General features: G+C 39.2%; 1 protein-coding gene across 3 annotated transcripts; it reads right to left on the minus strand.

Annotated features, from left to right (window-relative positions):
- Positions 1-3,339: 3,339 nt before the first annotated feature.
- B-H1 (homeobox protein BarH1) lies at positions 3,340-23,481 on the minus strand. Of its 3 annotated transcripts, none has more exons than XR_015270412.1 (3): positions 22,132-23,481; positions 18,459-18,687; positions 16,978-18,356 (listed from the first exon to the last, which is right to left on the minus strand). XR_015270412.1 is itself a non-coding variant. In XM_086827021.1 (3 exons), exons 1-3 carry the CDS (start codon positions 23,074-23,076, stop codon positions 17,717-17,719), a joined length of 1,809 nt encoding a protein of 602 aa, XP_086683147.1. In that variant the 5' UTR covers positions 23,077-23,481; the 3' UTR covers positions 16,978-17,716. The 3 variants fall into 3 exon arrangements, 2 of the variants coding, with proteins under 2 accessions (XP_086683150.1, XP_086683147.1); XM_086827021.1 differs by having other exon boundaries at positions 22,137-23,481; XM_086827024.1 differs by lacking the exons at positions 16,978-18,356; positions 18,459-18,687 and adding an exon at positions 3,340-4,558 and having other exon boundaries at positions 22,137-23,481.
- Between the last annotated feature and the right edge of the window lie 3,414 nt (positions 23,482-26,895).

Here is a 26,895-nt window from a genome sequence, read left to right on the forward strand (position 1 = left end):
CCCCAAAAGTATGCAATTTCAAAAATATAAACCTTTTGCCAGTGTCACCACACCCCAAATTTTTTGGCCAGTGTGTCCATATTGCAAATTGTGATTTATCGATTAATTTATCGTTGGCGGCAACACCCCAAAAGCATGCTACACCGCCCCCAAAAGTATGCAATTACAGAAATATAAACCTTTTGCCAGTGTCACCACACCCCAAAATTTTTGGGCAGTGTGTCCATATTGCAAATTGTGATTTATCGATTAATTTATCGTGGGCGGCAACTATCGAACATTTTAATTTAAATTCAAATTTGTCGGTTAACTGATTTGGCGGATACCGTTTAAATTCAAATCTATTCATGATCTTTTTTAATTCAAATTCAAATTTGGCAGTTAAATTAATATATTTTTTGTACTTTGTTGTTGTAAATTTTAAATTGTTGTTAGCGCTTATCCTTTAATTCAAGTTTATCGTTTTACTGACGTGGCGGCAACTGATCGAAAATTTAAATTCAAATTTGTCGGTTAACTGATATGGCGGGACCGTTTAAATTCAAATCTATCCATGATCTTTTTTAATTCAAATTCAAATTTGGCAGTTAAATTAATATTTTTTTTGTACCTTGTTGTTGTAAATTTTTAAGTTTCGTTGTCGTTTATCCTATAATTCAAGTTTATCGTTTTACTGACGTGGCGGCAACTGATCGGAAATTTAAATTCAAATTTGTCGGTTAACTGATATGGCGGGGCCGTTTAAATTCAAATCTATCCATGATCTTTTTTAATTCAAATTCAAATTTGGCAGTTAAATTAATATTTTTTTTGTACTTTGTTGTTGTAAATTTTAAATTGTTGTTAGCGCTTATCCTTTAATTCAAGTTTATCGTTTTACTGACGTGGCGGCAACTGATCGAAAATTTAAATTCAAATTTGTCGGTTAACTGATATGGCGGGACCGTTTAAACTCAAATCTATTCATGATCTTTTTTAATTCAAATTCAAATTTGGCAGTTAAATTAATATTTTTTTTGTACTTTGTTGTTGTAAATTTTTAAGTTTTGTTGTCGTTTATCGTTTAATTCAAGCTTATCGTTTTACTGACGTGGCGGCAACTGATCGGAAATTTAAATTCAAATTTGTCGGTTAACTGATATGGCGGGACCGTTTAAATTCAAATCTATCCATGATCTTTTTTAATTCAAATTCAAATTTGGCAGTTAAATTAATATATTTTTTGTACTTTGTTGTTGTAAATTTTTAAGTTTTGTTGTCGTTTATCCTATAATTCAAGTTTATCGTTTTACTGACGTGGCGGCAACTGATCGGAAATTTAAATTCAAATTTGTCGGTTAACTGATATGGCGGGACCGTTTAAATTCAAATCTATCCATGATCTTTTTTAATTCAAATTCAAATTTGGAAGTTAAATTAATATATTTTTTGTACTTTGTTGTTGTAAATTTTTAATTTTTGTTGTAGTTTATCGTTTAATTCAAGTTTATCGTTTTACTGACGTGGCGGCAACTGATCGGAAATTTAAATTCAAATTTGTCGGTTAACTGATATGGCGGGACTGTTTAAATTCAAATCTATCTATGAACTTTTTTAATTCAAATTCAAATTTGGCAGTTAAATTAATATATTTTTTGTACTTTGTTCTTGTAAATTTTTAAGTTTTGTTGTCGTTTATCCTTTAATTCAAGTTTATCGTTTTACTGACGTGGCGGCAACTGATCGGAAATTTAAATTCAAATTTGTCGGTTAACTGATATGGCGGGACCGTTTAAATTCAAATCTATCCATGATCTTTTTTAATTCAAATTCAAATTTGGCAGTTATATTTATATTTTTTTTGTACTTTGTTGTTGTAAATTTTTAATTTTTGTTGTCGTTTATCGTTTAATTCAAGTTTATCGTTTTACTGACGTGCCGGCAACTAATCGGAAATTTAAATTTAAATTTGTCGGTTAACTGATATGGCGGGACCGTTTAAATTCAAATCTATCCATGATCTTTTTTAATTCAAATTCAAATTTGGCAGTTAAATTAATATATTTTTTGTACTTTGTTGTTGTAAATTTTTAATTTTTGTTGTCGTTTATCGTTTAATTCAAGTTTATCGTTTTACTGACGTGGCGGCAACTGATCGGAAATTTAAATTCAAATTTGTCGGTTAACTGATATGGCGGGACCGTTTAAATTCAAATCTATCCATGATCTTTTTTAATTCAAATTCAAATTTGGCAGTTATATTTATATTTTTTTTGTACTTTGTTGTTGTAAATTTTTAATTTTTGTTGTCGTTTATCGTTTAATTCAAGTTTATCGTTTTACTGACGTGGCGGCAACTGATCGGAAATTTAAATTCAAATTTGTCGGTTAACTGATATGGCGGGACTGTTTAAATTCAAATCTATCTATGAACTTTTTTAATTCAAATTCAAATTTGGCAGTTAAATTAATATATTTTTTGTACTTTGTTCTTGTAAATTTTTAAGTTTTGTTGTCGTTTATCCTTTAATTCAAGTTTATCGTTTTACTGACGTGGCGGCAACTGATCGGAAATTTAAATTCAAATTTGTCGGTTAACTGATATGGCGGGACCGTTTAAATTCAAATCTATCCATGATCTTTTTTAATTCAAATTCAAATTTGGCAGTTATATTTATATTTTTTTTGTACTTTGTTGTTGTAAATTTTTAATTTTTGTTGTCGTTTATCGTTTAATTCAAGTTTATCGTTTTACTGACGTGCCGGCAACTAATCGGAAATTTAAATTTAAATTTGTCGGTTAACTGATATGGCGGGACCGTTTAAATTCAAATCTATCCATGATCTTTTTTAATTCAAATTCAAATTTGGCAGTTAAATTAATATATTTTTTGTACTTTGTTGTTGTAAATTTTTAATTTTTGTTGTCGTTTATCGTTTAATTCAAGTTTATCGTTTTACTGACGTGGCGGCAACTGATCGGAAATTGAAATTCAAATTTGTCGGTTAACTGATATGGCGGGACCGTTTAAATTCAAATCTATCCATGATCTTTTTTAATTCAAATTCAAATTTGGCAGTTAAATTAATATATTTTTTGTACTATGTTGTTGTAAATTTTAAATTGTTGTTAGCGCTTATCCTTTAATTCAAGTTTATCGTTTTACTGACGTGGCGGCAACTGATCGGAAATTTAAATTCAAATTTGTCGGTTAACTGATATGGCGGGACCGTTTAAATTTAAATCTATCCATGATCTTTTATAATTCAAATTCAAATTTGGCAGTTTTATGTCCTTTGTTGTTGTAAATTGTAAGTTGTTGTTGTCGTTTATCGTTTAATCCAAGTTTATCGTTTTACTGACGTGGCGGCAACTGATCGAAAATTAAAATTCAAATTTGTTGGTTAACTGATATGGCGGTTACTGATGGTCTATTTTAATTCAAATCTATTTATGGTATATTTTAATTCGAATTCAAATTTGGCCGTTGAATTAATATAATTTAAGTCCTTTGTTGTTGTAAATAGTTGTTGTGGCGGCAGTGGAACGACTGATACCGACTTAGGAAGTACCATTGGTGAGTACGAATGGTAAGTAAATTGGTATTTATTTTTTATGAACATTTTTGTTGACAAATTAATGTTTAAAAACGTATAACTAAGCCAAAAAAGCATTAATTTTAATTTGAAAAGCTGTCCTAAATTAGTTTTTATAAGGTTGATAAATATGCATATTCAGTTGAAAATTTAAAAAAATTAAAATTTTTGCCAAATTTTGACAATTTTATTTTATTTATTATTAAATTTTGAAAAAAATGAGTAAAATTTTGTTGTTGCATAACATGGCTAGATCGATTTAGTTTTTGATGCTGATCATGAATATATTTGATTTATAGGGTCGAAAATGGCTCCTTCATAGCGTTCCAAGTTTCTGACTAAAATTGTAATACCCTGCAAGAGTATGAAAAAAAATGTCAATCCTTGTGGACACTCGTATACCCCTCGATTTGTGTCCCATAAGTGGCCAGATAAAAGGAATATAGTTGTATTTTAAGGACATAACGAGCACATATACATACATGCATGCCGGAAAAAGCCACTGACATTCAACATCTGTTGGTATTACATTCCCCGCATTCGATTGATTCGAGCCCGATGTTCGCATGTGTGTGATTAGAGCCAACTTAATTGGATCAGGTCCTGACTGCTGCCGTCAAGGATGTGCCGGAGAAAGTGGCTCGTTACCGCAAAACGCCACCCCCGCTAGGCTAAGTCCCCCCCAAAAAAGGGTTGGCCGTGGAAAATTGGTAATGTGATTGCACTAATGGCTTGAATTATGGACGCATTAGGGTAAATTAAAATCATTCACTCAACTGGCTGGGCTGTGCGAGGGGTAACGGGGTGGCTCCGGGTCGGTGTCGTCCTGGGGGTTGTAATGAAGTCGTAGTGGCCGCCGCACCAACAATGCCATTGTTGGTTTGTTGGTTGGTTGGTCAGGTGCAAATGTTGCCTGTTTTTTCTATCCCTTCCTTCGATGGGGTAAACACGACCCAAATCAGCTGTCAGCATTTTTTCCTTCCTATAAAAAATAGAATAAAAATTAACGTGGCCCGTGGCGTTGACAATTGGGTGGAGCTCGGTCTGGGAAAGGAAATTCTATTGGGCTCCAGGAAATAGAGATAGGGGTGGCAATGGTCCCCTGGAAGGTGCCAATTATTCCAGTTAGTTGTGGGTTTCCCCGTCACCAAAGTAGGGGTTACGTTACACGATTGGTTCGACCAGACTGGAGACTCCCATTCCTTGACCCTTTCGTTTTCTCTTAAAATCTCTATTTTTAGTTTAAATAATTCAACGGGGATACCAGTATACTTCTGATTTTATACAGGGTAACAATGTTTTAAGCTTTCATAAGCGATGGACCTGACCCCCGGAGAGTGCGCTGGAGTGCTGCTTGGATTTATGGCGCACAGCGCCAACTGCCAATTTAAAGACAATTTGGCCAAGAGGCGCGATTTCAGCTAAATTGCATCACAAATGCAAACAATTAGCCGCTTTTTCACGGACCTGTAGCTGCAGTTGCTGCTGCCAAAGCATCCCAGCATCCTCCCAGCAAAATCCCAGCATCCCAGCTATGACAGATGATCCTCGGTACTGATAAAATATCGACCCCGTTGAGCGTCGAAATTAATTGGGAGTTAACGCGAGGCGACGATGGGCACAATGGGAATGCCAAGGCTACCCAAGATGCGTAGAACAGAAGCAAGAACAAACAAAGGTTTTTAGACTTTACCTTAAGATATTTTTTCATAAAGATTTAGAGGGTCGGGAACTGTGTTGTCAGCATCTTCTAAAATTCTGACCTCAGCAGATATTAGTATGGAATATCTTCAAATATGTGGAAACTCTTAATAAGTATAGATTTAAAAAACGTGTTACTTTCTTTAAAAAACATTTGGTAATATTGGTATAAATTATAATCTAAATATACTTTTATTATAGTACCCTTTTAGGTAAGTCTTATACTATAACTTCAGAATAATAATTGCAAAATAATAATAAATTATTGTTAATAATAATAATCGCTAAGAGCCCCCCAAAAATGTTTCTTAAAATGTATAGAAACTATCTTGTAAGTAACTCAAATAAATAATCTACTAGAAAGTAAACTTGAAAATGTATAGTATGAAACAAATAATGTGTTCAGGTGGAACTTTATGTATCCTTCTGTGTGCAGGGTATCCCACAGTCCGTAAGCACATTCAATCCTTAGCCAGCGGAAGTACCGCCAAGGCAGCAGGAGAGTCACCCGTGGGGCATCGTTGGCGGTCAACGGATCGCAGATATTGCAGATTCAACTTCATATTCACATTCAGCTGCGGCGGCGGCGGTCGCAAATTATCAACAAATTAGACTTTTCGTCCAAAGAGCCGACGAATTCGAGCTGCAAACTTGAAGCCGGAGCCAAAGTTGGAGTCGGAGTTGGAGCCGGGTCATTTGGTTTGATTTGATTTCATTTGTTCGCATGTCTTGTTGTCATTTCTTTGGACCAAGGATGGAGGGACTACGGAGGGATTCCACGGATCGGATCCTTTTCGGGCCAAGCCAAGCCAAGCCGATTTCTCATCGGAGCTACGTTTTATGGGACGCCGCTGGTAAAGTGATTTCTTCAACGCTTTGTTAGCGCACCGGATTGATGCGGCTGTCATTAGCCGATTTCGTTTTCGGCCTAAACGGGACCCAACAGTGAGAGAAATAGTGTGTGGAGAAGGTGTAACAAATTATTGATGGATTTGTGGGGGTGGTGAGTTTATAGAATTTCACAGAGTAAATTGTTATCGAAATGATACAACTTTCTCTGAAAAATATTCATTCATATTTGCTTTTGATTAGCTCCAAAAATAAATAAAAACCCCACAGTATCTTTGCCTCATCAGTAGCCAGACCCTGTTGAGAATTCTAAAGCTTAGCAAGCGGTAAGAGCTGCCGGGGAACCTTTTAAACTTTGTACATTTATTAAATTACACTCTAAATATAGAATATAAATATATAAAATAAATATATAACCACAAATATACTTTAATTGGTTGCTGTTCTTTACTTATTTTGTTTTGTGTTCAATATAAATTCGATGTATTTTTCTCTACCTGTAGAGATCTGCCTTTCCCCCCTTCCATGTGCCATTATCACGATCTCTGTTTGCGAAATGCGTTTTTAACGTGCTTTTAATTGTGTGTTCCCCACCTCGGCTGCCTGTCCCTCCTGCTTCCCCGGACTTAGCCTTAGCCTCCTGCCCGCTCGGTGGTGCTCTCGGCTCGCTTGGCAAATTAAATCAAATTTGAACTAATTAACATAAATAAATTTACACAAATCCAATAGCAATATGGCTCGTTACAGGCCTTCACACTTTCCGCTTCACTGTGCGTCAGTCAACCCCTAGGAAGTCCTCATCATCCCTCAATCCTCGCCTCCCACCGGTGCTGACATTTACAAGCGATATCTGTCAAATGGGACAAGTTGCATTTGCAAATAAATAGAGACGGGCACTCGTTCGAACGGAAACGGAAGCTGACGAGCCACGAAGCTTGCCGCAAGGGGTTGCCCGGGGATGGGGCATGGGGCATGGGGCATGGGGCATGGGGGGAAGGTTGGTGTTAGCTTTGCTTCAACGCCTGGAATTGGAAATTGGTAGCGGACAGTGGGGAGAGGCCGGGGTTCTTTTTCCAATCAAAATAATCTATTATAATATTTGTATATAAAAATACCGATAAATATCGATTTTAATCTAGTTTATGGGTATATTTCAGGTTTTATAAAGGTCATAAGTTGCCCAAAAAGCCAGTGATGGCCAAAAGTCATATATATTCCGATTCACCATTAAAATCTCTATTGATAAGTCATAAAATATTGGGAAACTAATTTTTTTTTAATTTTCCCAATTTTTGAAAATTTTAAAAGGGGTTACATCATTAAATTTGTTAAAAATTTCAATTTTTATACATTTTAAACTAAATATGCAGATTTATTAAGCTGTGAAAGACTAACACAGCAAAGCTTTCCGAATTAAAATTAATGGTGTTTTAGCTGAGTTATGGAATTTGCAATTTTTGATTTATCTACAAAAATATGGTATTTTTATGATTTAGCTAGAAATATATATATAATATAAATAAGGAAGGAAACTAACTTCAAGAAACCGATGTTTATATACCTCTGCAGTTTGAAATTTAAATATATATTAAATATATATATAATATAATATATATTATATACTCGCCTTCTTAGAATCAACATTTATCAACATTTTTATATATTTGTATATTTTTTTATGTGGCATTTTTTCGACAAATCAAAAATAAAAAAATTTCATAACTAAGCCAAAAAAGAATTAATTTGAATTCGGAAAGCGGTCCTATGCTAGTTTTTATTAGGGTAATAAATCTGCGTACTCCATTTAATATTTTTTAAACATTGAAATTTTTGTCAAATTTTGATAATTTTAACGATGTAACCCCTTATAAAATGTTCAAAAAATCGACAAAATTTTAAAGTTATATTTTTTACCGGACATAGCTAGATCGATTCAGTTTTTGATGCTGATCATGAATATATATGATTTTTAGGGTCGGAAATGACTCCTTCACTATGTTTTAAGCTTCTGACTGCAATTATAATAATTATATAAGTATACAATTTAAAAGAAAATATTCCCATTTTACCATATCCTTCCTCTGTATTTTTCTTTAAAAATATTGTTTACTTTTTCTTGAATAAAATAAACTCGTAAGTTTAGAGTTCTATTTATTCTGTTAGAATTTTTAAATTTTATTTTGTGGGATAAAATTTACCAACCAACCCAAGAAGTCACAACTGTGGGTGCTTATTGCGTTTCCTTAGCCATTTGAATCCTGGAACAGGATGTGCTTCGACATTCGGATTGTATTCTCGCTAAGCTGCGGTTGCCCATGCGGCGTATGCGCAATGTAACCAAGTCCAGTGCCACTTGCCTCTCACTTGCCACATTTTCGTGCCACCCTTAACCACTAATCCCCAAAGCGCCCAGGAAAAGCCCCAAAGAGCCACCCTGCCACCCATTGCGTTCTCAGTTGCCAGTTATTTACTGCTTTATTTGCGGTCTTGTCAAAGCAATCAACACAGTCAGAGCGTGTCCTTTTCCTGCCGCACCCTCGTGCCACCGCCCCCTCATCCCCTCCTCATTACCTTCTTGGGCATTGGACAATCCCCAACCCCCCAAATGGCAGAGGTGGTGGATTTTATTTACTTGTCTGGCGGCGAGTGAGTCCTCTCCCGCGTCCCGGCTGATTCGTTGGCTCCGGGTTTATTTGTAGAATGATTTTTCAATAATTTATGTATGACGTTGTCGACAACAAGGACAGCCAACACAACAGTATGGCGGTAGGGGAGGGTGTGCTGCAGCGGGGGTATGAGGTATGGAGTATGGGGTAGCAGCACTTGATTTAATGTGCGGGGTGTTACTTTCAACACTCTCCAATCAAAATAATAACAGAAACGGCAGAAACAGAGCACTATTGACTGGCGCTGTGACAATGCAATTATAAATGGTGACAAAATAATTTCCGCTGCGTGATTTTTATGACAGTTGTTCACCGTACGTTCGTACATACGGGTAGCAACATTCTGCTCTACTGAACACCGCCGAATTAAATCAGAATTAAATAGTTTAACTCCCGGACACGACGGACACGGGATGGGTAATATTTTCTTGACCGTCTCCATCGTCTCTGCTCATTTCAAATGCCATTTTAATGACCATAATTGGTTAGGATGTGGCCGAGGCATAATTTCAGTTCATCCGTTCCTTGGTTTCCTGTTCTGTTCTGTCCTGTCCAGTGCTGTCCAGTGCTATCCTGTCCCGTCCTGTATCGTCCTGTTCCCCTTCCTATGTGGGTGCTTCCCACAGTCACTGGCAGAGTCAAGGCTGACACGATGGCCATATGAAATCATAATTCCAGGGCAACGTCTCGCGATTTTATGAAAGCTTGTCATTTGTGGCACGCAATCGCATTGCATTATAATTGGAAATTGGAAATTGCCATGAAACGGCAAACATAAAAAATACAACAAAAAAAAAAAAAAAAGAATCCGCGAACAAAATACAAAATCAGAGCGCTTCTCCACACCGAAAGCAGGAATGAAATATTAAAAGGCTCTCACATTCGATGCTCTTTTGTGAACTCTATTAACTGCAATCGAATGAAGCTTTCACGTTCTTGCGATTATTAAATGGCTATAGATACATGGGGATCTCTTATAAGGGGAGCTCGGTCTTCATTGATTTTCCCTTCCAAGATTATCCCTTAAGTAATAAGCAGAGCTTGTACAATTGTCTTAACCTGTGTGATCACAAAGATCGAATTCAATTACTTATTTTTTAATATATTGCAAGCTTCTGACTGAAATGATAATACCTTTGCAAGGGTATAATAATGTAGTAAAAGTTGGTGCCAAAGTCAGGGTCAGATTTGAAACTATTATTGTAAGGGCCAGAAATCAATATTCGTGAATAATTTATAATATAGTTAGGCTTATAACTCCAAGTATACGTTTGTAGTTATCCCTAATTCAAATTGCTTTATCACTTTAAATCAAAATTAAGTAATGGAGACCATGGCAATAAGGGGATTAATTGGGAAATAAATGCATAGCAAGCACAACTGATTTTAGATCTGATCCCTCCTATAGCATCTGTAGAGTTAGTTCATCATTGAAGTCAGCTCCTTCCCAGGTGATGTTTTTGGGTTTCGAAGGGTTATCACTATCATTACCACTTTCACCAGAGATGTAAACAGGTGGCAGGCCGCGGACAGAATGAGATCAGCCCGACGGCCGTGCTTCTATTTATAGTCCCCAAATAAAGAGAGCAGAGAAAGTGAGAGCTACAGAGAAAGAGATGTCTCTAGAGAGAGCCAGAGAGAGATAGACATACTCAATGCGAAACGAGCGATAAAAAGAGGGGGAGAGAGAGAGAGCGACATAGAGAGAAAGAGATGGAGGGATTGAACCAAATTACACTCTTTACACTCACAGTTCTGCATTTTCTCCTATATCTAACGATCGTTGGAATTGGGAGCTATATGATATATTGATTAATATAAAATGGCTTTATCTGAAAGTATATTAAAATATTTGTTCAAAACCATAGAGATATATTCTCATAATCCATATACAAATATGACTAGTACTTGAAATTGAATTAGTATCTGAAGAGGTTCAATCTTCTCCCTATTTTCCAGTTCTCCCAGTCTTTGGCCATAAATCTAGCTGGCTTCCGGTGGTTCACACACACTGAAAGCCTCCCCGGGCTCTTTGCATTTCTAATGATTTCCTTTTTCTGGCTAAGGGGGGATAGTCCGTCGATTTAAATTGCATTTCCTCCTTTGCTCGTTCGGCCTGGCTGCATACTGGCGAGGGATTTTCATCCAGCAACCCCGTTGCACCCCCTTCGGAGTCGGGATTCCATGGATTCACCGGATTTTTTTCTTTTCCGCGCATTGTCATCATCTTTGTCCATTTGGCAGCCGTTGCTTTGATTTATGTGCACTTCACGGTCCGTCTCGCCCCCGTGGCCTTTGGCCCAGGGTGCGGGACGCATTATCCTGGACACGTGTGCGCACAAATTGATCCTTTATGAGCATTTTGCGGTTAATAATGCAAAGGCACGTGCCGGGGCTACCGTTAAGTGTAAATGATAAGCTCGGCCTTGAGTGGGCGGATGATGTGGGGGGGGGCAGGACCTCAAGCCGCTTTCCATTGGGGTTAAATGTTAGTTTGTTTTTCCATTCTCAATGGGACGGATGACGGGGATTCCGGCTGACTCGGCGGAGTGCTTGACATGTGACACCTTTTGTCGACTTTGTGCCGTGTCCTGTTTTGTTAGACGTTGTCCTTTTTCGCTACTCCCTCTGTGTCTGTGTGATTTTAAAGCGCTTAATAGTCCTCTGTGTGTGTGTGTGGATAAATCCCGAATGACACTTCACACTTAATTTGCTCATAATGCCCAACGTAATCCGTTGACTGCCTCGGACCAGGACCAACCCCTGCTAATATCCTGCCAATTACACTGACAATAACAATATTTTCCATAGATTTCCACCACCACCGCTGAGAAGCCCAATCACCACCGTATAGAAAAAATATAGATTCGAAATTTTTCACAAAAATCGGATCTTATCGGCGGGGAAAAAAAGCGGCCTGCTCACATATGCCTAATGTGACAAATTCATCGTCCTTGTTGATGTCCTTTTTTCCAAGCACCGCTCGAATTCTCATCGCTGATAAAGCGCAAATCCCTCGTCTGCCGCATTTTAATCTCCCAGCGAAAGGACAAATTGCCGAGATCTCTGGCCATCGATAGAAAATGGCAACAAATGTTTTAATTTATATATATTTTTTTTTGCTCTCCCCTCGAAGGATTAGGCCAGAATCTGGCAGGCGGCCAGTTGTGAAAAGCGTTTTGCAGAAGATACGATCGCTTAAATATGGGTCCAATAATTACAAATGAATATATAATATATATATTTCCTAAACTTAGCTCAACTTAAAGCCTCTTAGCATACGTTGGCCTCAACAATTTGCATAACTATAGCGACCAGGAGCGCATAAATCTTCTATATGCTTTCTATTTAACTTTTACTAAAGACTTCCGACACATTTCTGCGGCAGGCAATTTGCCAGGGGATTCCCGGATTCCTGCGGCTTCAGACTCCACTCGAACGCCCTGTCAACACCTACACACTAATGGCTATCAGTGTTGGCCAAAAGAGAGAGAGCCTCTACTATTATATTCCTTACATAATATTCTATATACCTTTCCAGGGTTTTATCTATGGAAAAACCTAGCCAAAAACTAATGGAAAAACAGCTGAAAGGGCAACACTTTTGGGCAACGGTCAGTGCATGAAGGAGAGTTCCAACTGTTGACGACGATGGCGTGCCTGGCCTCCATTTGGAAGCCACTCGCGGAGGTGGCCCTGGGTTCCACCTGCGTCTGTATCTCTCTCTCTCTCTCCAAGTGTGTGTCTGGAGCCCTCGAGGCTTGTAACTTATCTAAATGAACACAATTATTGAATATAATCGCTGCCAAAGGCTGAGGTGAGCGCAAAAGGAGCGAAAACAAACACGAGAAATTTCATGCCGCCTTTTAGGCGTTTCCTGAGCTTTGCAAAATAAGACAAGGGAATGCCCTGCCACTTGGAAATATATATAAAATAAGAACTTGAAGCATTTATAGTGCATAACTCCTTATAATTTCCCCATAACTCCCTAATATTTTCATAGAGTTAAAGGCTGGTTCAATTAACCCCTTGCACAATATAAACATTTTTGCAATTATCAAGCAAATATTTATTTAAGCGCAATTATCCCGGCACGATAAAGAGAAGAGAGATGAGACTATGGCAAAAAATCAAATAAAAAATTCAACTTGCCGGCAATTAAGCGCAATTTCCGCTCGCCGTCGGTTGATTATTTGAAATGCATACATATCTCCATATGTGTTGGGGGCTAAATAATTGATGCGGCCCTTTGCAAAATGATACAAATTATATAGCGCGAGAGATTACAAGAATCGGGAGTTGGTAGTTGCACATAAAAAAATTAAGCAAAAAAATAAAATACATAAAGCAAAAATTAATTGAATTAAATAGGCTGCAAAAAAAACAAAAGACACTTATTAATTCCGCCCCAGAAAGGTGGCATATGCACCGTGTCAGTTGGACGACAGGGAAATCAACAAAGGGCGGAAGCCACATGGAAATGGTAATGGTAATAAATAAAAATCACCAATAAAAAATATATAAAAAAAGAAGAGTGCAAATTAAAAGGCAAACAAAGTTGATGCCTTGCAAACTTTTAACTTTGCATTTCATTTCATTTCACTATTTGTTTATTACACTTTTCCCCCGAAATGTCAGGCAGGTGGAAAGTGGAAAATGCAGGCAAAGCTCCTTTGCTGTTTTTCTAATTTCTTTTTTTGAGGGAAAATTCGCGAATTTGTGGGCGTTGTTCCGGTCCGCTCGTCCAGCCCCCGTTTTTCGTTGAAGGGTCTCTGGCCTATAATTAGCCTGAATACCCGGGCACTGGGCTGGACTGCTTTTACTTTTAGGTATGTATGAAGTTGTATTTACTTTATACCTCTTAAAAAAATCCTTATAATACTAATGACTAATAAAAAAAATGTCTAAAATATATGAAAGCTCTCAAAGGTATATTAAAATTACCCTCAAATTCAAGGTTTCCTTTTAGTAATTCGAAAATAAACAGTATGACAGTCTTTGCCCGACCCCAAAAGGACCCACAGAAGCCACCCTGTTCCGTTGATTGGCTGCTTAAGCGAATTGCGGTGGAGGATTCAGCAGGATTCGGTTCGGCTTCTGCTGGATGCTGCATGTTGGTCCACCCACAAAAATGTGCAGCTAATTGGATGTCTATATGCGAGGATGGATATGTGGCAGGTACTTTGACAGTCGGCGCCTGATTTCTATGCAAATTGATGTTACAGCACAGTAAGCAGGCAATATTTCTGCTTCATTTCGTAAATGCGTCCGGGGCATCCCCTCTCCTTTCCACTTCTCTCTCTCTTTGCAGAGCTCCGCATCATAACCAAATCCCTGATGGCAGTCGTCCATCGAGCTCCTTGGATTGGCGCGTTTGCATATCAAACGCCATATCTGACGCCACGTCATGCCGGTGATGCGTCTTTAATTATACATGAATCCTACAGCCAATTTCATGTGTGTGACATTAACCAAATAAAAAAAATAAAATTAAAAAAAAAATACAACACATATAAAAGAAAAAATACATAACAAGCTTAAGGAAATTAAATAAATAGATTACAGCTCTACAGTTTGTACCTTGAATACAAATGCAAAGAACTCCAAGTGAAGAAAAGAGGAAACTAACTTCCGAATGATAAAGTTTATATGCCCTTGCCGTTTGCAATGAAATTATAGGATCAAATCGGAAAACGATATTTAATAATAAAAATATATGACCAATTTTTCCTATAAAGCAATGTTTAAAAATGTCATAACTCGGCCAAAAATGCACTAATTTCAATTCGGATGGCTTTCCCATCTTAGTTTTTATTAGTTTAATAAATCTGCATACTCAACTAAAAATGTCAAAAAAATAAATTTTTTTAACATTTTAACGATGTAACCCCTTATCAAATTTTCAAAAAATATATCAAATTTTTTTTTCCTAGAAAAATAGCTAGTTCGACTCGTCTGTTCATGCTGATCAAGAATATATATGCTTTATAGGGTCTGAAATGACTCCTTCATAGTGTAACAAGCTTCTGACTAAAATTAAAATAAGGGAAATAATAGAACCTAAGACTTATAGCAGATGCACAACGCCTTACGATTTTTTTTATAAGCATTCTAGATCTGCCAGCCTGTATACGCCAGTAGGATCCTTGTGTACTCACATCTTTAGATTTTTGCAAAAATAAAGAAATTATCTTGCCTATCAGAGGTATTGAATGAGCATTATCCATCTTAGAACATTAGACATAATTTGTTATAACCCTTGCAGAATATTATACTTTTACCAGCTGCTCTTGGATCCCCATTTCTTTTGGGCCACTCTTACCCATGGCTTTGGAATCGGTTCAAGTTTTTTGTTTTTGTTTCCAACTATCACCGTAATTAGCACACATCGGAACACACTAAGGCACACACCGATCGTGTTTAATTGAGCGTACATATATGTGGTGCAGTTTCTCTGTATTGTGTCATTTGCCTTTAATGAACGGTTGCCCGCTGGCCAAACAGACCGCTCCACAGCCACAACCACTTCGACGTCCATGTACCCACCGTCTACTTATTTTCATTGCCCTACCAAGCGTCGCGTGGCCTTTGTTTTAAGCAAACAGCAATTTAAACGCTGGCAAAAACAAAAAAACGAGAGCAAAAACATACAGGGGAGTATTTTTTTGTGATAAATTACAATATTACAAAAATATCTTCCCAAGTTCAATACATAACAAGACAGGATACTAAGTTCCAGAAGCCAATGTTTATATACCCTTGCAGATAGTTATTGACTTATAAGATCGTATCAAAAATCTATCATAACTAAGCTTAAAATATTCGCATTTCTTAAATAGGTACTTATAGAGATATTTTTATATGAGAATTTTTCGACAAATCAAACATTTTTAAAATGTCATAACTATGCCAAAAAAGCATTAAATTCAAATCGGAAAGCTTTCCTATGTTGGTTTTTATTAGGTTAATAAATCTGCATACTCCACTTACAATTGAAAGAAATTGAAATTTTTGTCAATTTTTGACAATTTTAATGATGTAACCCCTTATAAAATTTTCAAAAAATCGACAAAATTTCAAAAATTTTTGTTTTTGACCAGACATGTCTAAATCGATTTGGTTTTTGATGCTGATCAAAAATATATACGATTTATAGGGTCGGAAATGATTCCTTCGTGGTGTTACAAGCTTCTGACTGAAAGTATGTACATATAATACCCGGCAAGGGTATAAAAATGTATGTACTTTGAATATGCTAGGGAATGCAGTCAAAAGTGAGTAGAATATATATAAAATTGTTAATTTAAAGGAAATATAAGTTATTCAGCTTGATTCAAGGCAGGAATGTGCACTGAATGACAAGCTTAGAGCATTCCTAGAGGCATAAGAATTACAAAAATGTAAGCAAAGCTAATGGAAATTGATCAACCGTGGTTTATATAGTGATCTTACCACCGAATATTTATTTATCTAAAAGGGAATATCTTTTTAATTCTTTACAGATATAATACCTAAACTCTACTACCCGTAAAAGATTTTGTAAACATTTTCCCAGTGCCTTAACTTCTTTTTATTTTCTGCCACAAAACTCCTTTTTATTTCAGACTTCTCTCTTAGCCAAGTCATCTTACCAAAGTTCTTTGCTTCTCACAGTTGTAGGATCACTTTTTGGTTATAATGTAACTCGGAACTTTAGATCGTTCCGTACGGTCAGCTGGCCCTTTCCTTGTGCTTGGTCCTTGGTCCTGGGACTTCAAGGATCGTTTGCTGGCTTTCGCCTGCAGCACCGTTTTATTTCGTTATTTTTTTATTTTACTTTTTGTTATTGTTTTTTTTGGGCTTGCATGCGAGCACGCAATGCAAGCTTATATATGTAGATATATACGCTACCTCTTAACCCTCGGCGGGCAGTGTGTTTTGGCCAACTGGTGGCAGCTATTCAATATATCAACTTTTGGCCTAATAAATGCACTAATTGCGGTTAAATGCATTTTGCATGCAATTATAATCATTAGGGGTTGGCTGGCACGTCGTCGTATATCCTCCCCTCCAACTTGCCTCGCCCCCGCCCCTTACCCAGACATCGTTTGTAAATTGTTTCTGTTGGTCATTATTTTAATTGCCTTGGGACATGACCAGTTACTCCCCTCACACACCGCACAAGAGTTAGTGTTATATATATATATATATTTCTGTAGTTTTTAGTTTTTATTTAGGCAAAAAATATGTGGTTACTAAACATAGACAAAAAAAAACACACACTCACACACACACACATGTACATATATACATCAATATATATATGTACTTTAGATTACAACATTTATAGGTAGTTTCTAGGCTATGAAAAAAAAGGGTTACGTTTATTATATTATTTCTAGGCGACGTCGAAGATAATACATTTTGTGGCTAAGCTCAACTATACAAAACTCTTTCCATTGTTTATATTCTTTTAAGTTTTCTTTTGTTTTTTTTTTTGGCTGCTAGTTTATACAACATTCAACTGTTATTTGTTCTTAAAATTGTTAAATATTAAAAGCAAATGAAATAAATAAGACAAGCACACTGAGATATGGTTATATACACAAGCACACACACAAGGACGAGAGATGCTCCAAGGACATGATTTCGAAAGGGTTTAAAGTTTAAATACAAATACAATAAATAAATATATAAATCAATAAATAAATATGGTTTATAGTTTAAGCTGCAAGTGATTGTCGGTTTCCTCTCTGGCTTAACTTTTCTTTTGGCACCAAAATGTATGCGAATTTCCCTTTAAATAATAATAAATGAGAAACCTCTTCCATAACCAAAGTGCCTGATCTGTATACTTTTCCCTTCCGCATCACGTCCTTGGTAGCGCCTAAACCTCCCCCTTAAACACACATAAACAAACTCTCAGGACATTTTCCTTTAACCTTTCACACCTGAATCTGATCCTCATCCTCTGACTGGGAACAACTATCCACCGATCTGCCTGGCGGACTGCCAGGATCCAACGTGGGACTTGGTGTCGACGGAGGACGTGTTAACGGTGGCGGCGATGCAGAAGGACCTGCCCTGTAAGCAGATCCACCCGGTCCCGGACTGGGACTACCCCCCAATGGTTTGGTCACACTTCCAGCACTTGCTCCCGTGACGGACACAGCCGTCGGAGGCGGTGGCAAAGGATTTCCCGCTGCGGCAGCTGCAGCAGCCGCACTCTGATAATAACTGCTCAGCGAGGACAACGAACTAGAGGCGGAGAGGTGGGAAAAGGGTGCCGGACCCACACCCACGCCCACATTGGGCACACCGGCGTACAGGTTATACGGCAGCGGTTTTTGCATGGCAGCAGCAGCGGCCGCCTGGCGGTAATAGATATCGATGCTGGTATGTGGCGCTGGTCCATGAGCGGCAGCGGCAGCAGCGGCGGCTGCTCCAGCACTGCTACCGGCAGCAGCCGCATATGGCCAGGCGCCCAGGTATGGCGATCCGCCATATAAACGCTGGAACGCGGCAAAGTTTCCAGCCTCTGCCAGGAGTTCCAGGCCCACAGCTGTCTGGCGCTTCCATTTGGTTCTGGAAAGAATTAAACAATAATAAAACTAGATTATAGTACTTCCATTTCGCAAAAGGGGGGTAGGTATGAGAATGAAGTTTGTTAACTTTAAAGACACTCACCTACGATTCTGGTACCAGGTCTTCACCTGACAATCACTCAGATCCAGCTTGTGGGCCAACTCCTGACGCTCCTGGACACTGAGGTACTTCTGCCGCTCAAAGGACTTCTCCAAAGTCTGCAGCTGGTGATCCGTGAAGGCTGTGCGTGCCTTTCGTTGCTTCTTGCTCAGACCGCTCATGTCACTGGTGGAGCCGCTTTTGATGCTATTACCATCATCATCCTTGCCGCCTGGATAGACCAACAGAACGGGGGTATTTAAGGTATTTCTATTTGGCTTTCTTGGCTATAAATTTACTCGAAATGCTAATTCTTAAGGTGCATCCCCATCGATCTGTCTGCAAGCCATGGAAACCGTTTCACCCACAGTTAAAAGGCTCGTTTATGGCCACGCAATTGCCTTTTCCGCTCACAAAGCGATTCCCCTTCGCAATGTGTGTGTGCTAGTGTAATAAAAATGTGTAGCAAAATGTCTAAACTTGGCAGAAAAAGTGCAAAAGATAGCCGGCAAGCTTGCACTCACCCCTTCTCGTTGAGAACTGTTCTTGCCACCTTTTCACTTCACCTTTTCCCCCCTGCCCCTCTTGCCCCTTTAGTATATACAATTTATGTAAATTAAAGCGATTGTGGCTACCCGATAAGTGAGAGCGTGTTTTTGGGCCATGGTCAGCAGGGCTAAGGGAGGAGGTAAACTCTCAAGCGTTAAATTATTTAAAGTGAAAATTTGCCAAGTTCCGCATTCAAATGAAGTCTGCTCAAGTGGAGGTGAATGGGCTCTACACAAAGAATAAAACATACATTTCCATACAAAGTAAATCCAATCAAAGGATACCTGGTACTTCTACTCTATCCCTATCTAAATCAATATCAGCAATATATATATTAAGATGTCGATCGACAACTTTAACCTAATCCCCAGGGATTTCAGTCGTAAACCGCCGATCTATAACACTATTGGCGTCACCACGGGTTCATCGGTGCTGGGAATTCGTTATGACGATGGAGTTATGATCGCTGCGGATACTCTGGTGTGCTATGGCACTGAAAGATCCTTTCCGGACGAGCCACGTGTCTTTAAAATCAACGATAATATTTTGTTGGGCGCCAGCGGTGATCATGCCGACTTCCAGTTCATGCACAACCTGATCGAGATCAAGACCATTGAGGATTTTTGCTATGGAGAGCCGAATGTACTCAAGCCCCACATGTTGGCCTGTTGGTTGTCCAATACGCTCCATTCACGGCGTAAGGCCATGGAACCGCTCTTCTTCGATTCATTATTGGGTGGACTTGAGCATGATGGAACCCCGTATCTGGCATCTGTGGATCGATACGGTGGCTACTTTGAGGACTATACGATAGCCACTGGGCCGGCCAATGCGGGTTTACCAATGGTTTGGAGTCGCAAGCCGCCCCACAGGGAGTTCACCGCCGCGGAGGCAGCCCAATTGGTTGAGAACATTATGACGCTGTTGTTCTATCGACACTGTGCTGCCACCAACACCTTTTTGGTGGGAATATGCTGTGACGAAGGTTGCAGCGTTGTGGGACCCTTCACTGTCAAAGAGGATTGGAAGCTTGCTGAAATTGTCACTGGCTACTAAATGTTATACATCATTTTCCATTTAACAAGGCGGTGGTGGTGCCATACATTGTACACACACATTAATATTATTATTTTATACCAAAGACTTATGCATTTGAAATAAAGCAAGGCTGGAACTGGTTCAATCTTCTGTTTTGGTTTGTAATTAAATAAAAAACATCAAGTGATTGATGGCAGCGATAAATGGCCTGTAATTGAATTCAATTCATTTTCAATTAAAGCAAATTACTCACGAATGCTGAGATTGGCTTTTAGAATTATTGATTTGCTGGGCAATCGTGTGATTACATTTCTCTAGTTAATCCACATGTTGTCGAATTAAGAACTGAATAAAAACCTATTAATTGACACCTTTGATGGCGATTTATTGTGCACAATTTAATTTTGCTTTTAAAAATGGAAATGTATTTCCCAGATTTCAATCCAAAACGACTTGCTCGATAATTGTTTTCTCTTTTCAAAATTGGCATCCTTGGCATCCTTTTTTTTGCTACAAAATTTCTGATGAATTGACCGATTGCAGCTTTCCCTGCCTGCCGGCTGATCGGCCAACTGACTGACTGGCCAATCATTTAGCCCCTCGGCGGCCACAGAATGCCACTTTATTCGCTGTCATTCGCAGTGGCCATCATCAGCAAAAAAGGGGCTGAGATAAAAGCGACTACCGTTTATAAAAGTGCAATTGGAAACAGGAAATTGCTGTAATAAATGGCACAGAACAGGGCCCAGATGGAGCCCGATGGAAACCCGGGTCCGGGTCCAGAGTAAGCCTAACCTTGCCTGGCTGCAACATTTTTTTTTATTATCCGCCGGCTTCGCCCCTAGCCTTGGGGGCATCTATTAAAGGGGTTAAATGCATTTTTATAACAATTTTCACAATTAAATGACAGAGCGAGCGGGCGGAGGCAGTGCGTGAGATGCTCCACAGAAAGACTCGCTCTATGCAATTATTCAAGATTTTTGCACATCTCCTCTGCGGCACGCCCCACGCCATGCAGGTGCATGCCCCCCAGGAGTGGTGCAGGGGAAGTGGGGAGAGGGGGGATGTTTTCTGTCGGCGCCGGGGAAGCGGCTGCCTTTAGAAGCTTCGCCATGACGCAAGCAAAGCGTGAAAATGCATTTTTTTGTTTTTTTTTTTTTGTTTTGTTTAACCACAACAAAAAAACTGAGAGAGAAAAAAAATAAAAAATAAACAAAAGCGACGGGTCGAGAATGTAAAATGGTCATGCAATAATTTTTACAGTTTGTTTAGCAAAGCGACATCGACGAGGGCCACCCCGAAGCCCCCTTCCCAACCGCTGCAGGCCTCCTTTTCACGCAAAAAAAGAAACAAAACAAAAGACTTAGGCAACGAACTTGACTGCGGAACCGATTTACTTGTAATTTTTTACTTAATTGAATTAGTTTTTTTTTGATTTACTCAAGCTGGCTTTAGTATGGGGAAATGCGGTTTTACACTGAGTTGCACAGTTGTCCAGAAAAAAAAACTTTAAATGAAAAACTCAAGAAATTGAGTGCATAGCCAAGCATTTGTATGGTAAAATGTGGCTAAGAGAGAGAGAGAGAGAGAGGTGCGAAGGACACTTGGCTATTTGATAAGTATATATAATTTATTTTTATAATACTAATTGTATTATATGAGAATTTATTTGGGACTATAATGTGGGATTAGCTTAAAGTTCCAAAATAAAGATGGGAATAGTTTAAGCTGTGTCATTCTCTTTGCTTCGTATGGAACTCACTTATTTTAGTGATTTTCATAACAGTCATTTAAAACCTTTTTATGAAATCACATTTTTAATTGCATAGCGAGTCTAACCTAATTAAAAATCAATGCATTTACTCAAACGCAGACTTATTAAACGACGGATAAAGAAATTAAAAAATAAAATGTGAACTAAAGTCTAACAAAGATTATAATAAATATTATAAGTTAATCTGTTTAAGAAATATTAACTAAAACCCTTCATTAGCTGACCCTATCTCCTCCTACTCCTCAAAAGCCCCTCTGTAGGACGTCCTTGTAACTACCGAAAACTCCCTCCCTCCCCCATAGTATAGAGGCTCACCTCACCATTGCTACAAACGCTGTGATCATCCATGTGACCGCTGCCTCCTCCGCCGCCTCCCGCGCTGCCCGCCTCATCGCTGTCGCATTCCTCGTTATCATTATCGTTATCATGCTCGTGCTCATTCTCGATCTCGTTATCCTCATGATAATCGCTGCTGTCATCCAGTTCCGTTCCCGTTCCCGCTCCTGCTCCGACTCCGACTCCTCCCGGTACTATACCACCTCCTCCTGCGCCACCGCCGGCTGCTGCCACAGCGGCAACGGCTGCAGCAGCTGCTGCATTATTTCTGGCAGCAGCAGCGGCTGCAGCGGCGGCATAATGCTGCTGCATGGCCGCCGCATATTGGGCCACATTTAACCCATTGGTGGCACGCGGATGTGCCACGGCATGCGGATGTGGGTGCGGATGCAAATGTGAATGCGGATGTGGATGCGGATGTGGGTGGTGGAGCGGCAGTGGTAGATGTGGAGGTGCCGATGCCGCTGGTGGTTCAAAGTTTTCGCCATTGTTGTTGTTGTTGTTGTGAGCGGGACTGCTGCCGCCGCTGGAGCCCGAATTGTTGTTGTTGTTGCTGCTGCTGAGGCGGTGCTGGTGCTGCTGCTGTTGCTTGTAGAAGGTAGTGGTCAAGATGTCATTGATCATGAAGCGGGAACGACTGGGCTTCGAGGGGGTGGTGGTGGTGCTGCCGGACATCGCGATGCCAAGGCCAAGGCCAATGCTGGCCGGCGGCGCTGGCTGCTGCTGTTGCTGTTGTTGCTGCTGCTGAGCCGCGTAATGCTGCTGCAGGAGATGCTGCTGCAGCGGCGGTGGGTGGTGTTGCGTGTGCTGCAAATGCTGCAGGTGCTGCAGCGGATGGTGGTGCAGGTGATGGTGCAGCGGATGCGTGGCCGCCGCTGGCGTCTCAGCGTGCGTCTGGGTCAGTATGCTCATCGAATCCTTCATATCCTTCCGGGGCACCCAAAAGCCAGCGATGCCTGATCACTTTCCAGAACACTTTGCTGGACTTTAAGCACTTTACAACCAAAAAAAAAGGAGCTCAAAACTCATTCACTGACGTGTTTGTTTGCTTGCCAAAGTTTGCGGTTAGTTTTTCATTATTTTAGCGGTTTTTCGAAAGAGATTCTCAGCTTAAATTGTTCAGTTTTCACTTGGTTTTATAAAGTTAATTGGTTTATAAAATTTATTTATTGTTTTGTTATTTGCTCTCTTGTTGATTTAACAGTTAATGTTTTGTTAACAAGACTCTGTAGCACTTTTAGCAAGTTTTGCCAAGAGCTTTCAACACTTAAAAAATTCCCTCCAACTCTCACATCGACGTCGTGCACGGCTTGGCTGCCAAAACGAGACTGAGCATGATTTGTGCATGAAACGCACCTGCCGGCGTTTCGCTGCCACACTCTGGCAGCGGCAGCGCTGCTCGACGGTGGCAACAATTTTGCCACTTTGTTGTTGTAGTTGTTACGGGCGGGGTGGCATTGAAGTGGTGGCTATGCCGCCAACCGTCTGCCCGTCGTGGGTCAGACAAGGACGGTTGTGTCTCGGCTTGCCCTCAGGCCGCTCGAACTCTCTCTCTCCCTTTCTAATATTGCCATCTCATCGGTTGTCTTGCTTTGCGGCAGCGCCATGTTGCCGGCGCGAGCGCGAGCGGTTCGAACTCACCACTGTGGTGAAACGGTCTCTCGCGAGATTTTTATAGCAACGAAATGTCGGTCAAGTGGTTGAAAGTTGAGAGTTCCCTGAGTCGGATTTAGCTATATTCGTATTATTTTTTTAACTTTTAAAAAATTACAATACATTTTACACTTAATTATTGCAAAAACGATTTGGTCTTTGCAGAAATTAATTATGAAAGCAAATAAACAAATCAATAAATGCTATAAACAACTTAAAAATGATAGATAGCTTCGACTTTTGTAATTTTTAGGCCCTTATAAAGGCATTATAATTATAGTCAGAAGCTTGTAACGCCTGAAGGAGTCATTTCCAACCCTATAAATCATATATATTCTTGATCAGCATCAACAGGCGAGTTGATCTAGCCATGTCTGACAAGAAAAATTTTTTTTTTAATTTTTATCAAAATTTTATACGGGGTTAAAATTGTCAAAATTTGGCAAAAATTTTATTTTTAAACTGATTATGCAAATTTGTTAACCTAATAAAAACTAGCATGGGACAGCTTTCCGAATCAAAATTAATTGATTTTTGACTTAGTTATGATATTTTGAAACTTTAATAAGTACAAAATATTTGCATGCTAAATGATCTATGAATATTATTTTATAGATATTAGATCTATTAGACATATATCATCAATATTCAAAAGTATAGTAAAAATGGCTCCCTAATGCTTTTTTAACGCACAGAATGGTATACATTTCCCTCTTCATCTCCCCCTCCCTCTCATCATCTTCAAGTGTAATTTCCCACAACAAGAAGACAATTAAAATTTCACGCCAATAGCTCAGTCCTGGGCCGATGGCAATAGGGTTTTGATGGCCACATGTTAGCCGAAGGACTAATTGCAGGAAAAGGAGCGGAGCGAGGTAAACAAATGCAATTTGTCGGGAGCGGCGGTTTCCGTTTGATTGATATTGATTCTGGTCTGGTCGAGAGGAGATGGAAGTGGAAAATGAATGAGGAAAATGGGAAAATGGGAAAAGGGAAACGGAGGCGAAAAGGTCAGGTGACCTGCGAAGGTCGTTAGTGGTGGTGGGGAAATTAGAGCGGCTACCAAGGACTTGAAGCGCGCGCTTCAATGGCGTTTCGAAGGCATTAAAGTAATTAGCGTCTGGCGGAGCATCAAATGCGGCGAAAAGTCACCCGAGTCCTTCGTCCTGATGACGCTTATTGCACTTAAATGCATATAATTGCCAGCCCAGTCGCATATCCTGCGGTCTGCGGTCGGATTCGAATTCGTATTCGAACTCGAGCTTCGACTGCCAATGCCAATTGAATGCTTAAAATAATTGCACTTCTGCAGCAAACAAAAAAAATGTGAGAGGGAAAACACTGCGGAAAAACTTTGAATACTCAAAACATATTACTAAATAAATTATAAAAGATAGTATAATTACATGTAAGAAGGATGTTTGGTTTGACACAGTTCTTTAACTTTAAAACTAAAGCTAGCTGTATGAATTTCTCGTAAAGTAAACTGAGGAAGAGACTTTCCCTGTAACCTAGACATTGATCATTATTTTATTCAAGGATTTCAAATTTCTCCAAGTGCATCTGCGGGAAATTATGAAAAAGAAATGTACGAATGCTGAAACCGCAATGCGCAGTTGTCCACACAAATGCCACACCCCCTTTTCCTTCGATTACTGGACAGTTGCCAATGCGAAGCAAAAAAAACTTGAACAGTTGGCAGCGTTTTTCCGGTCTTTCTGCCTGCTCACCAGCTGTCCATATATATTTTCTAGCGTTATATATATTCATCTATCTGTAACTATCGATATATCTCTAAATTTCGCCTTAATTAACCATTGAGTATAGTCTTTACTTGCATTCCCAACATTCACATGCAGATTTCTCCCAATCAATATCAAATATTATAATTTCAAGGAGGTTCAGAGATATGTCTTCGTAATTAATATTTTTCAAATATAAATATAAAGAAGAAAATCTATATATCTTACTTTTATAATATTCCTGTATTCCTTAGCCATCTTTTAAGTGTCAAATTTACTTGTCACACTTGCAGGAATGAAAGGAAGGAAGGCACCTTGTGTATATATATAACCAAAATCAACCCACCATACATCCAGCATCCCAATTCTCCTTCCACTTTCAATTCCAATTCTGATCTGTTTCCGCGGGGCATATGGAATCTTAATCGGCATCTTTGATATTATAATGTTCGTGTTACTGCGTGGACAAACGTAATAAAATAACTGATCGTTGTCGCTGATAAGTTAATTTACTTTTAATGTGCTGCCCTCGCCGAAGATCCGTGGTCCCTAGTTGGGGATTCAAGAGCCAGCATCCCAGATCCGGCGGTACAGAGGGTTGGGGTAAATGGCACCGGAGGTGACAAAGGTTCTCACTGGACCCAAAACAAGCCCACGATCTGAGACTGGAGCTGGCTGCTATTGATCTTCTTTAAGTTTCACTTGCGAATACCCTTTTGATTATTTTGAAATTAAGACTAAAGGAATTTAGTTCAACATTTAGATGAGTTTACAATTTAAAGCCTCTACATTTACTGGTATGAATTATATTGGAGAAACAAGCCACTTGACTTTAACTTTACTGTTCTTAGTTTGGTTAGTATATATTTTAAAATTAAATATCTCAAACAAAAAGGGTATTTCCGTCTTCGTTTTTGAGCACTTTTTCCACTGATTTGTGTTGGTTTTTTTCCCCTGCCTTGTTTTATTTGGTTGTTTTTTTTTGTTGTTTTGTGTTGTGTCGGTCGCGTGTGCCGTCGATGGCCAACGTTGTTGCCAACTGATTTGTCAACAACGTGGCCAACAAAGGTGTTCTCCTGCCTGGGTTTCCCCCCCGCCCTCTGCACACTCTGGCAATTTATCGCTGCTCCAGATCAGTCAGTATATATAGCAACTACACAGGATAAACATAAAGCCTGATTTGGATCTCTTCCACTCGCTGGCTCGTTTCGGAATTGATGTCCCCCCCACTAAATGGAGGCTATTTAAATTTTTACTGCCTGCCGGCACCTATAAATCCATTGGAGGATCCATTTGGATCCTAGAACTTGGGATCGATCGATGATCCTTTCCCATTCCCCATTCCTTA

This window comes from Drosophila serrata, unplaced genomic scaffold (genome assembly GCF_035046125.1).
Source record: "Drosophila serrata isolate PLE 108 unplaced genomic scaffold, ASM3504612v1 contig_8, whole genome shotgun sequence".
Classification (NCBI taxonomy): domain Eukaryota; kingdom Metazoa; phylum Arthropoda; class Insecta; order Diptera; family Drosophilidae; genus Drosophila; species Drosophila serrata.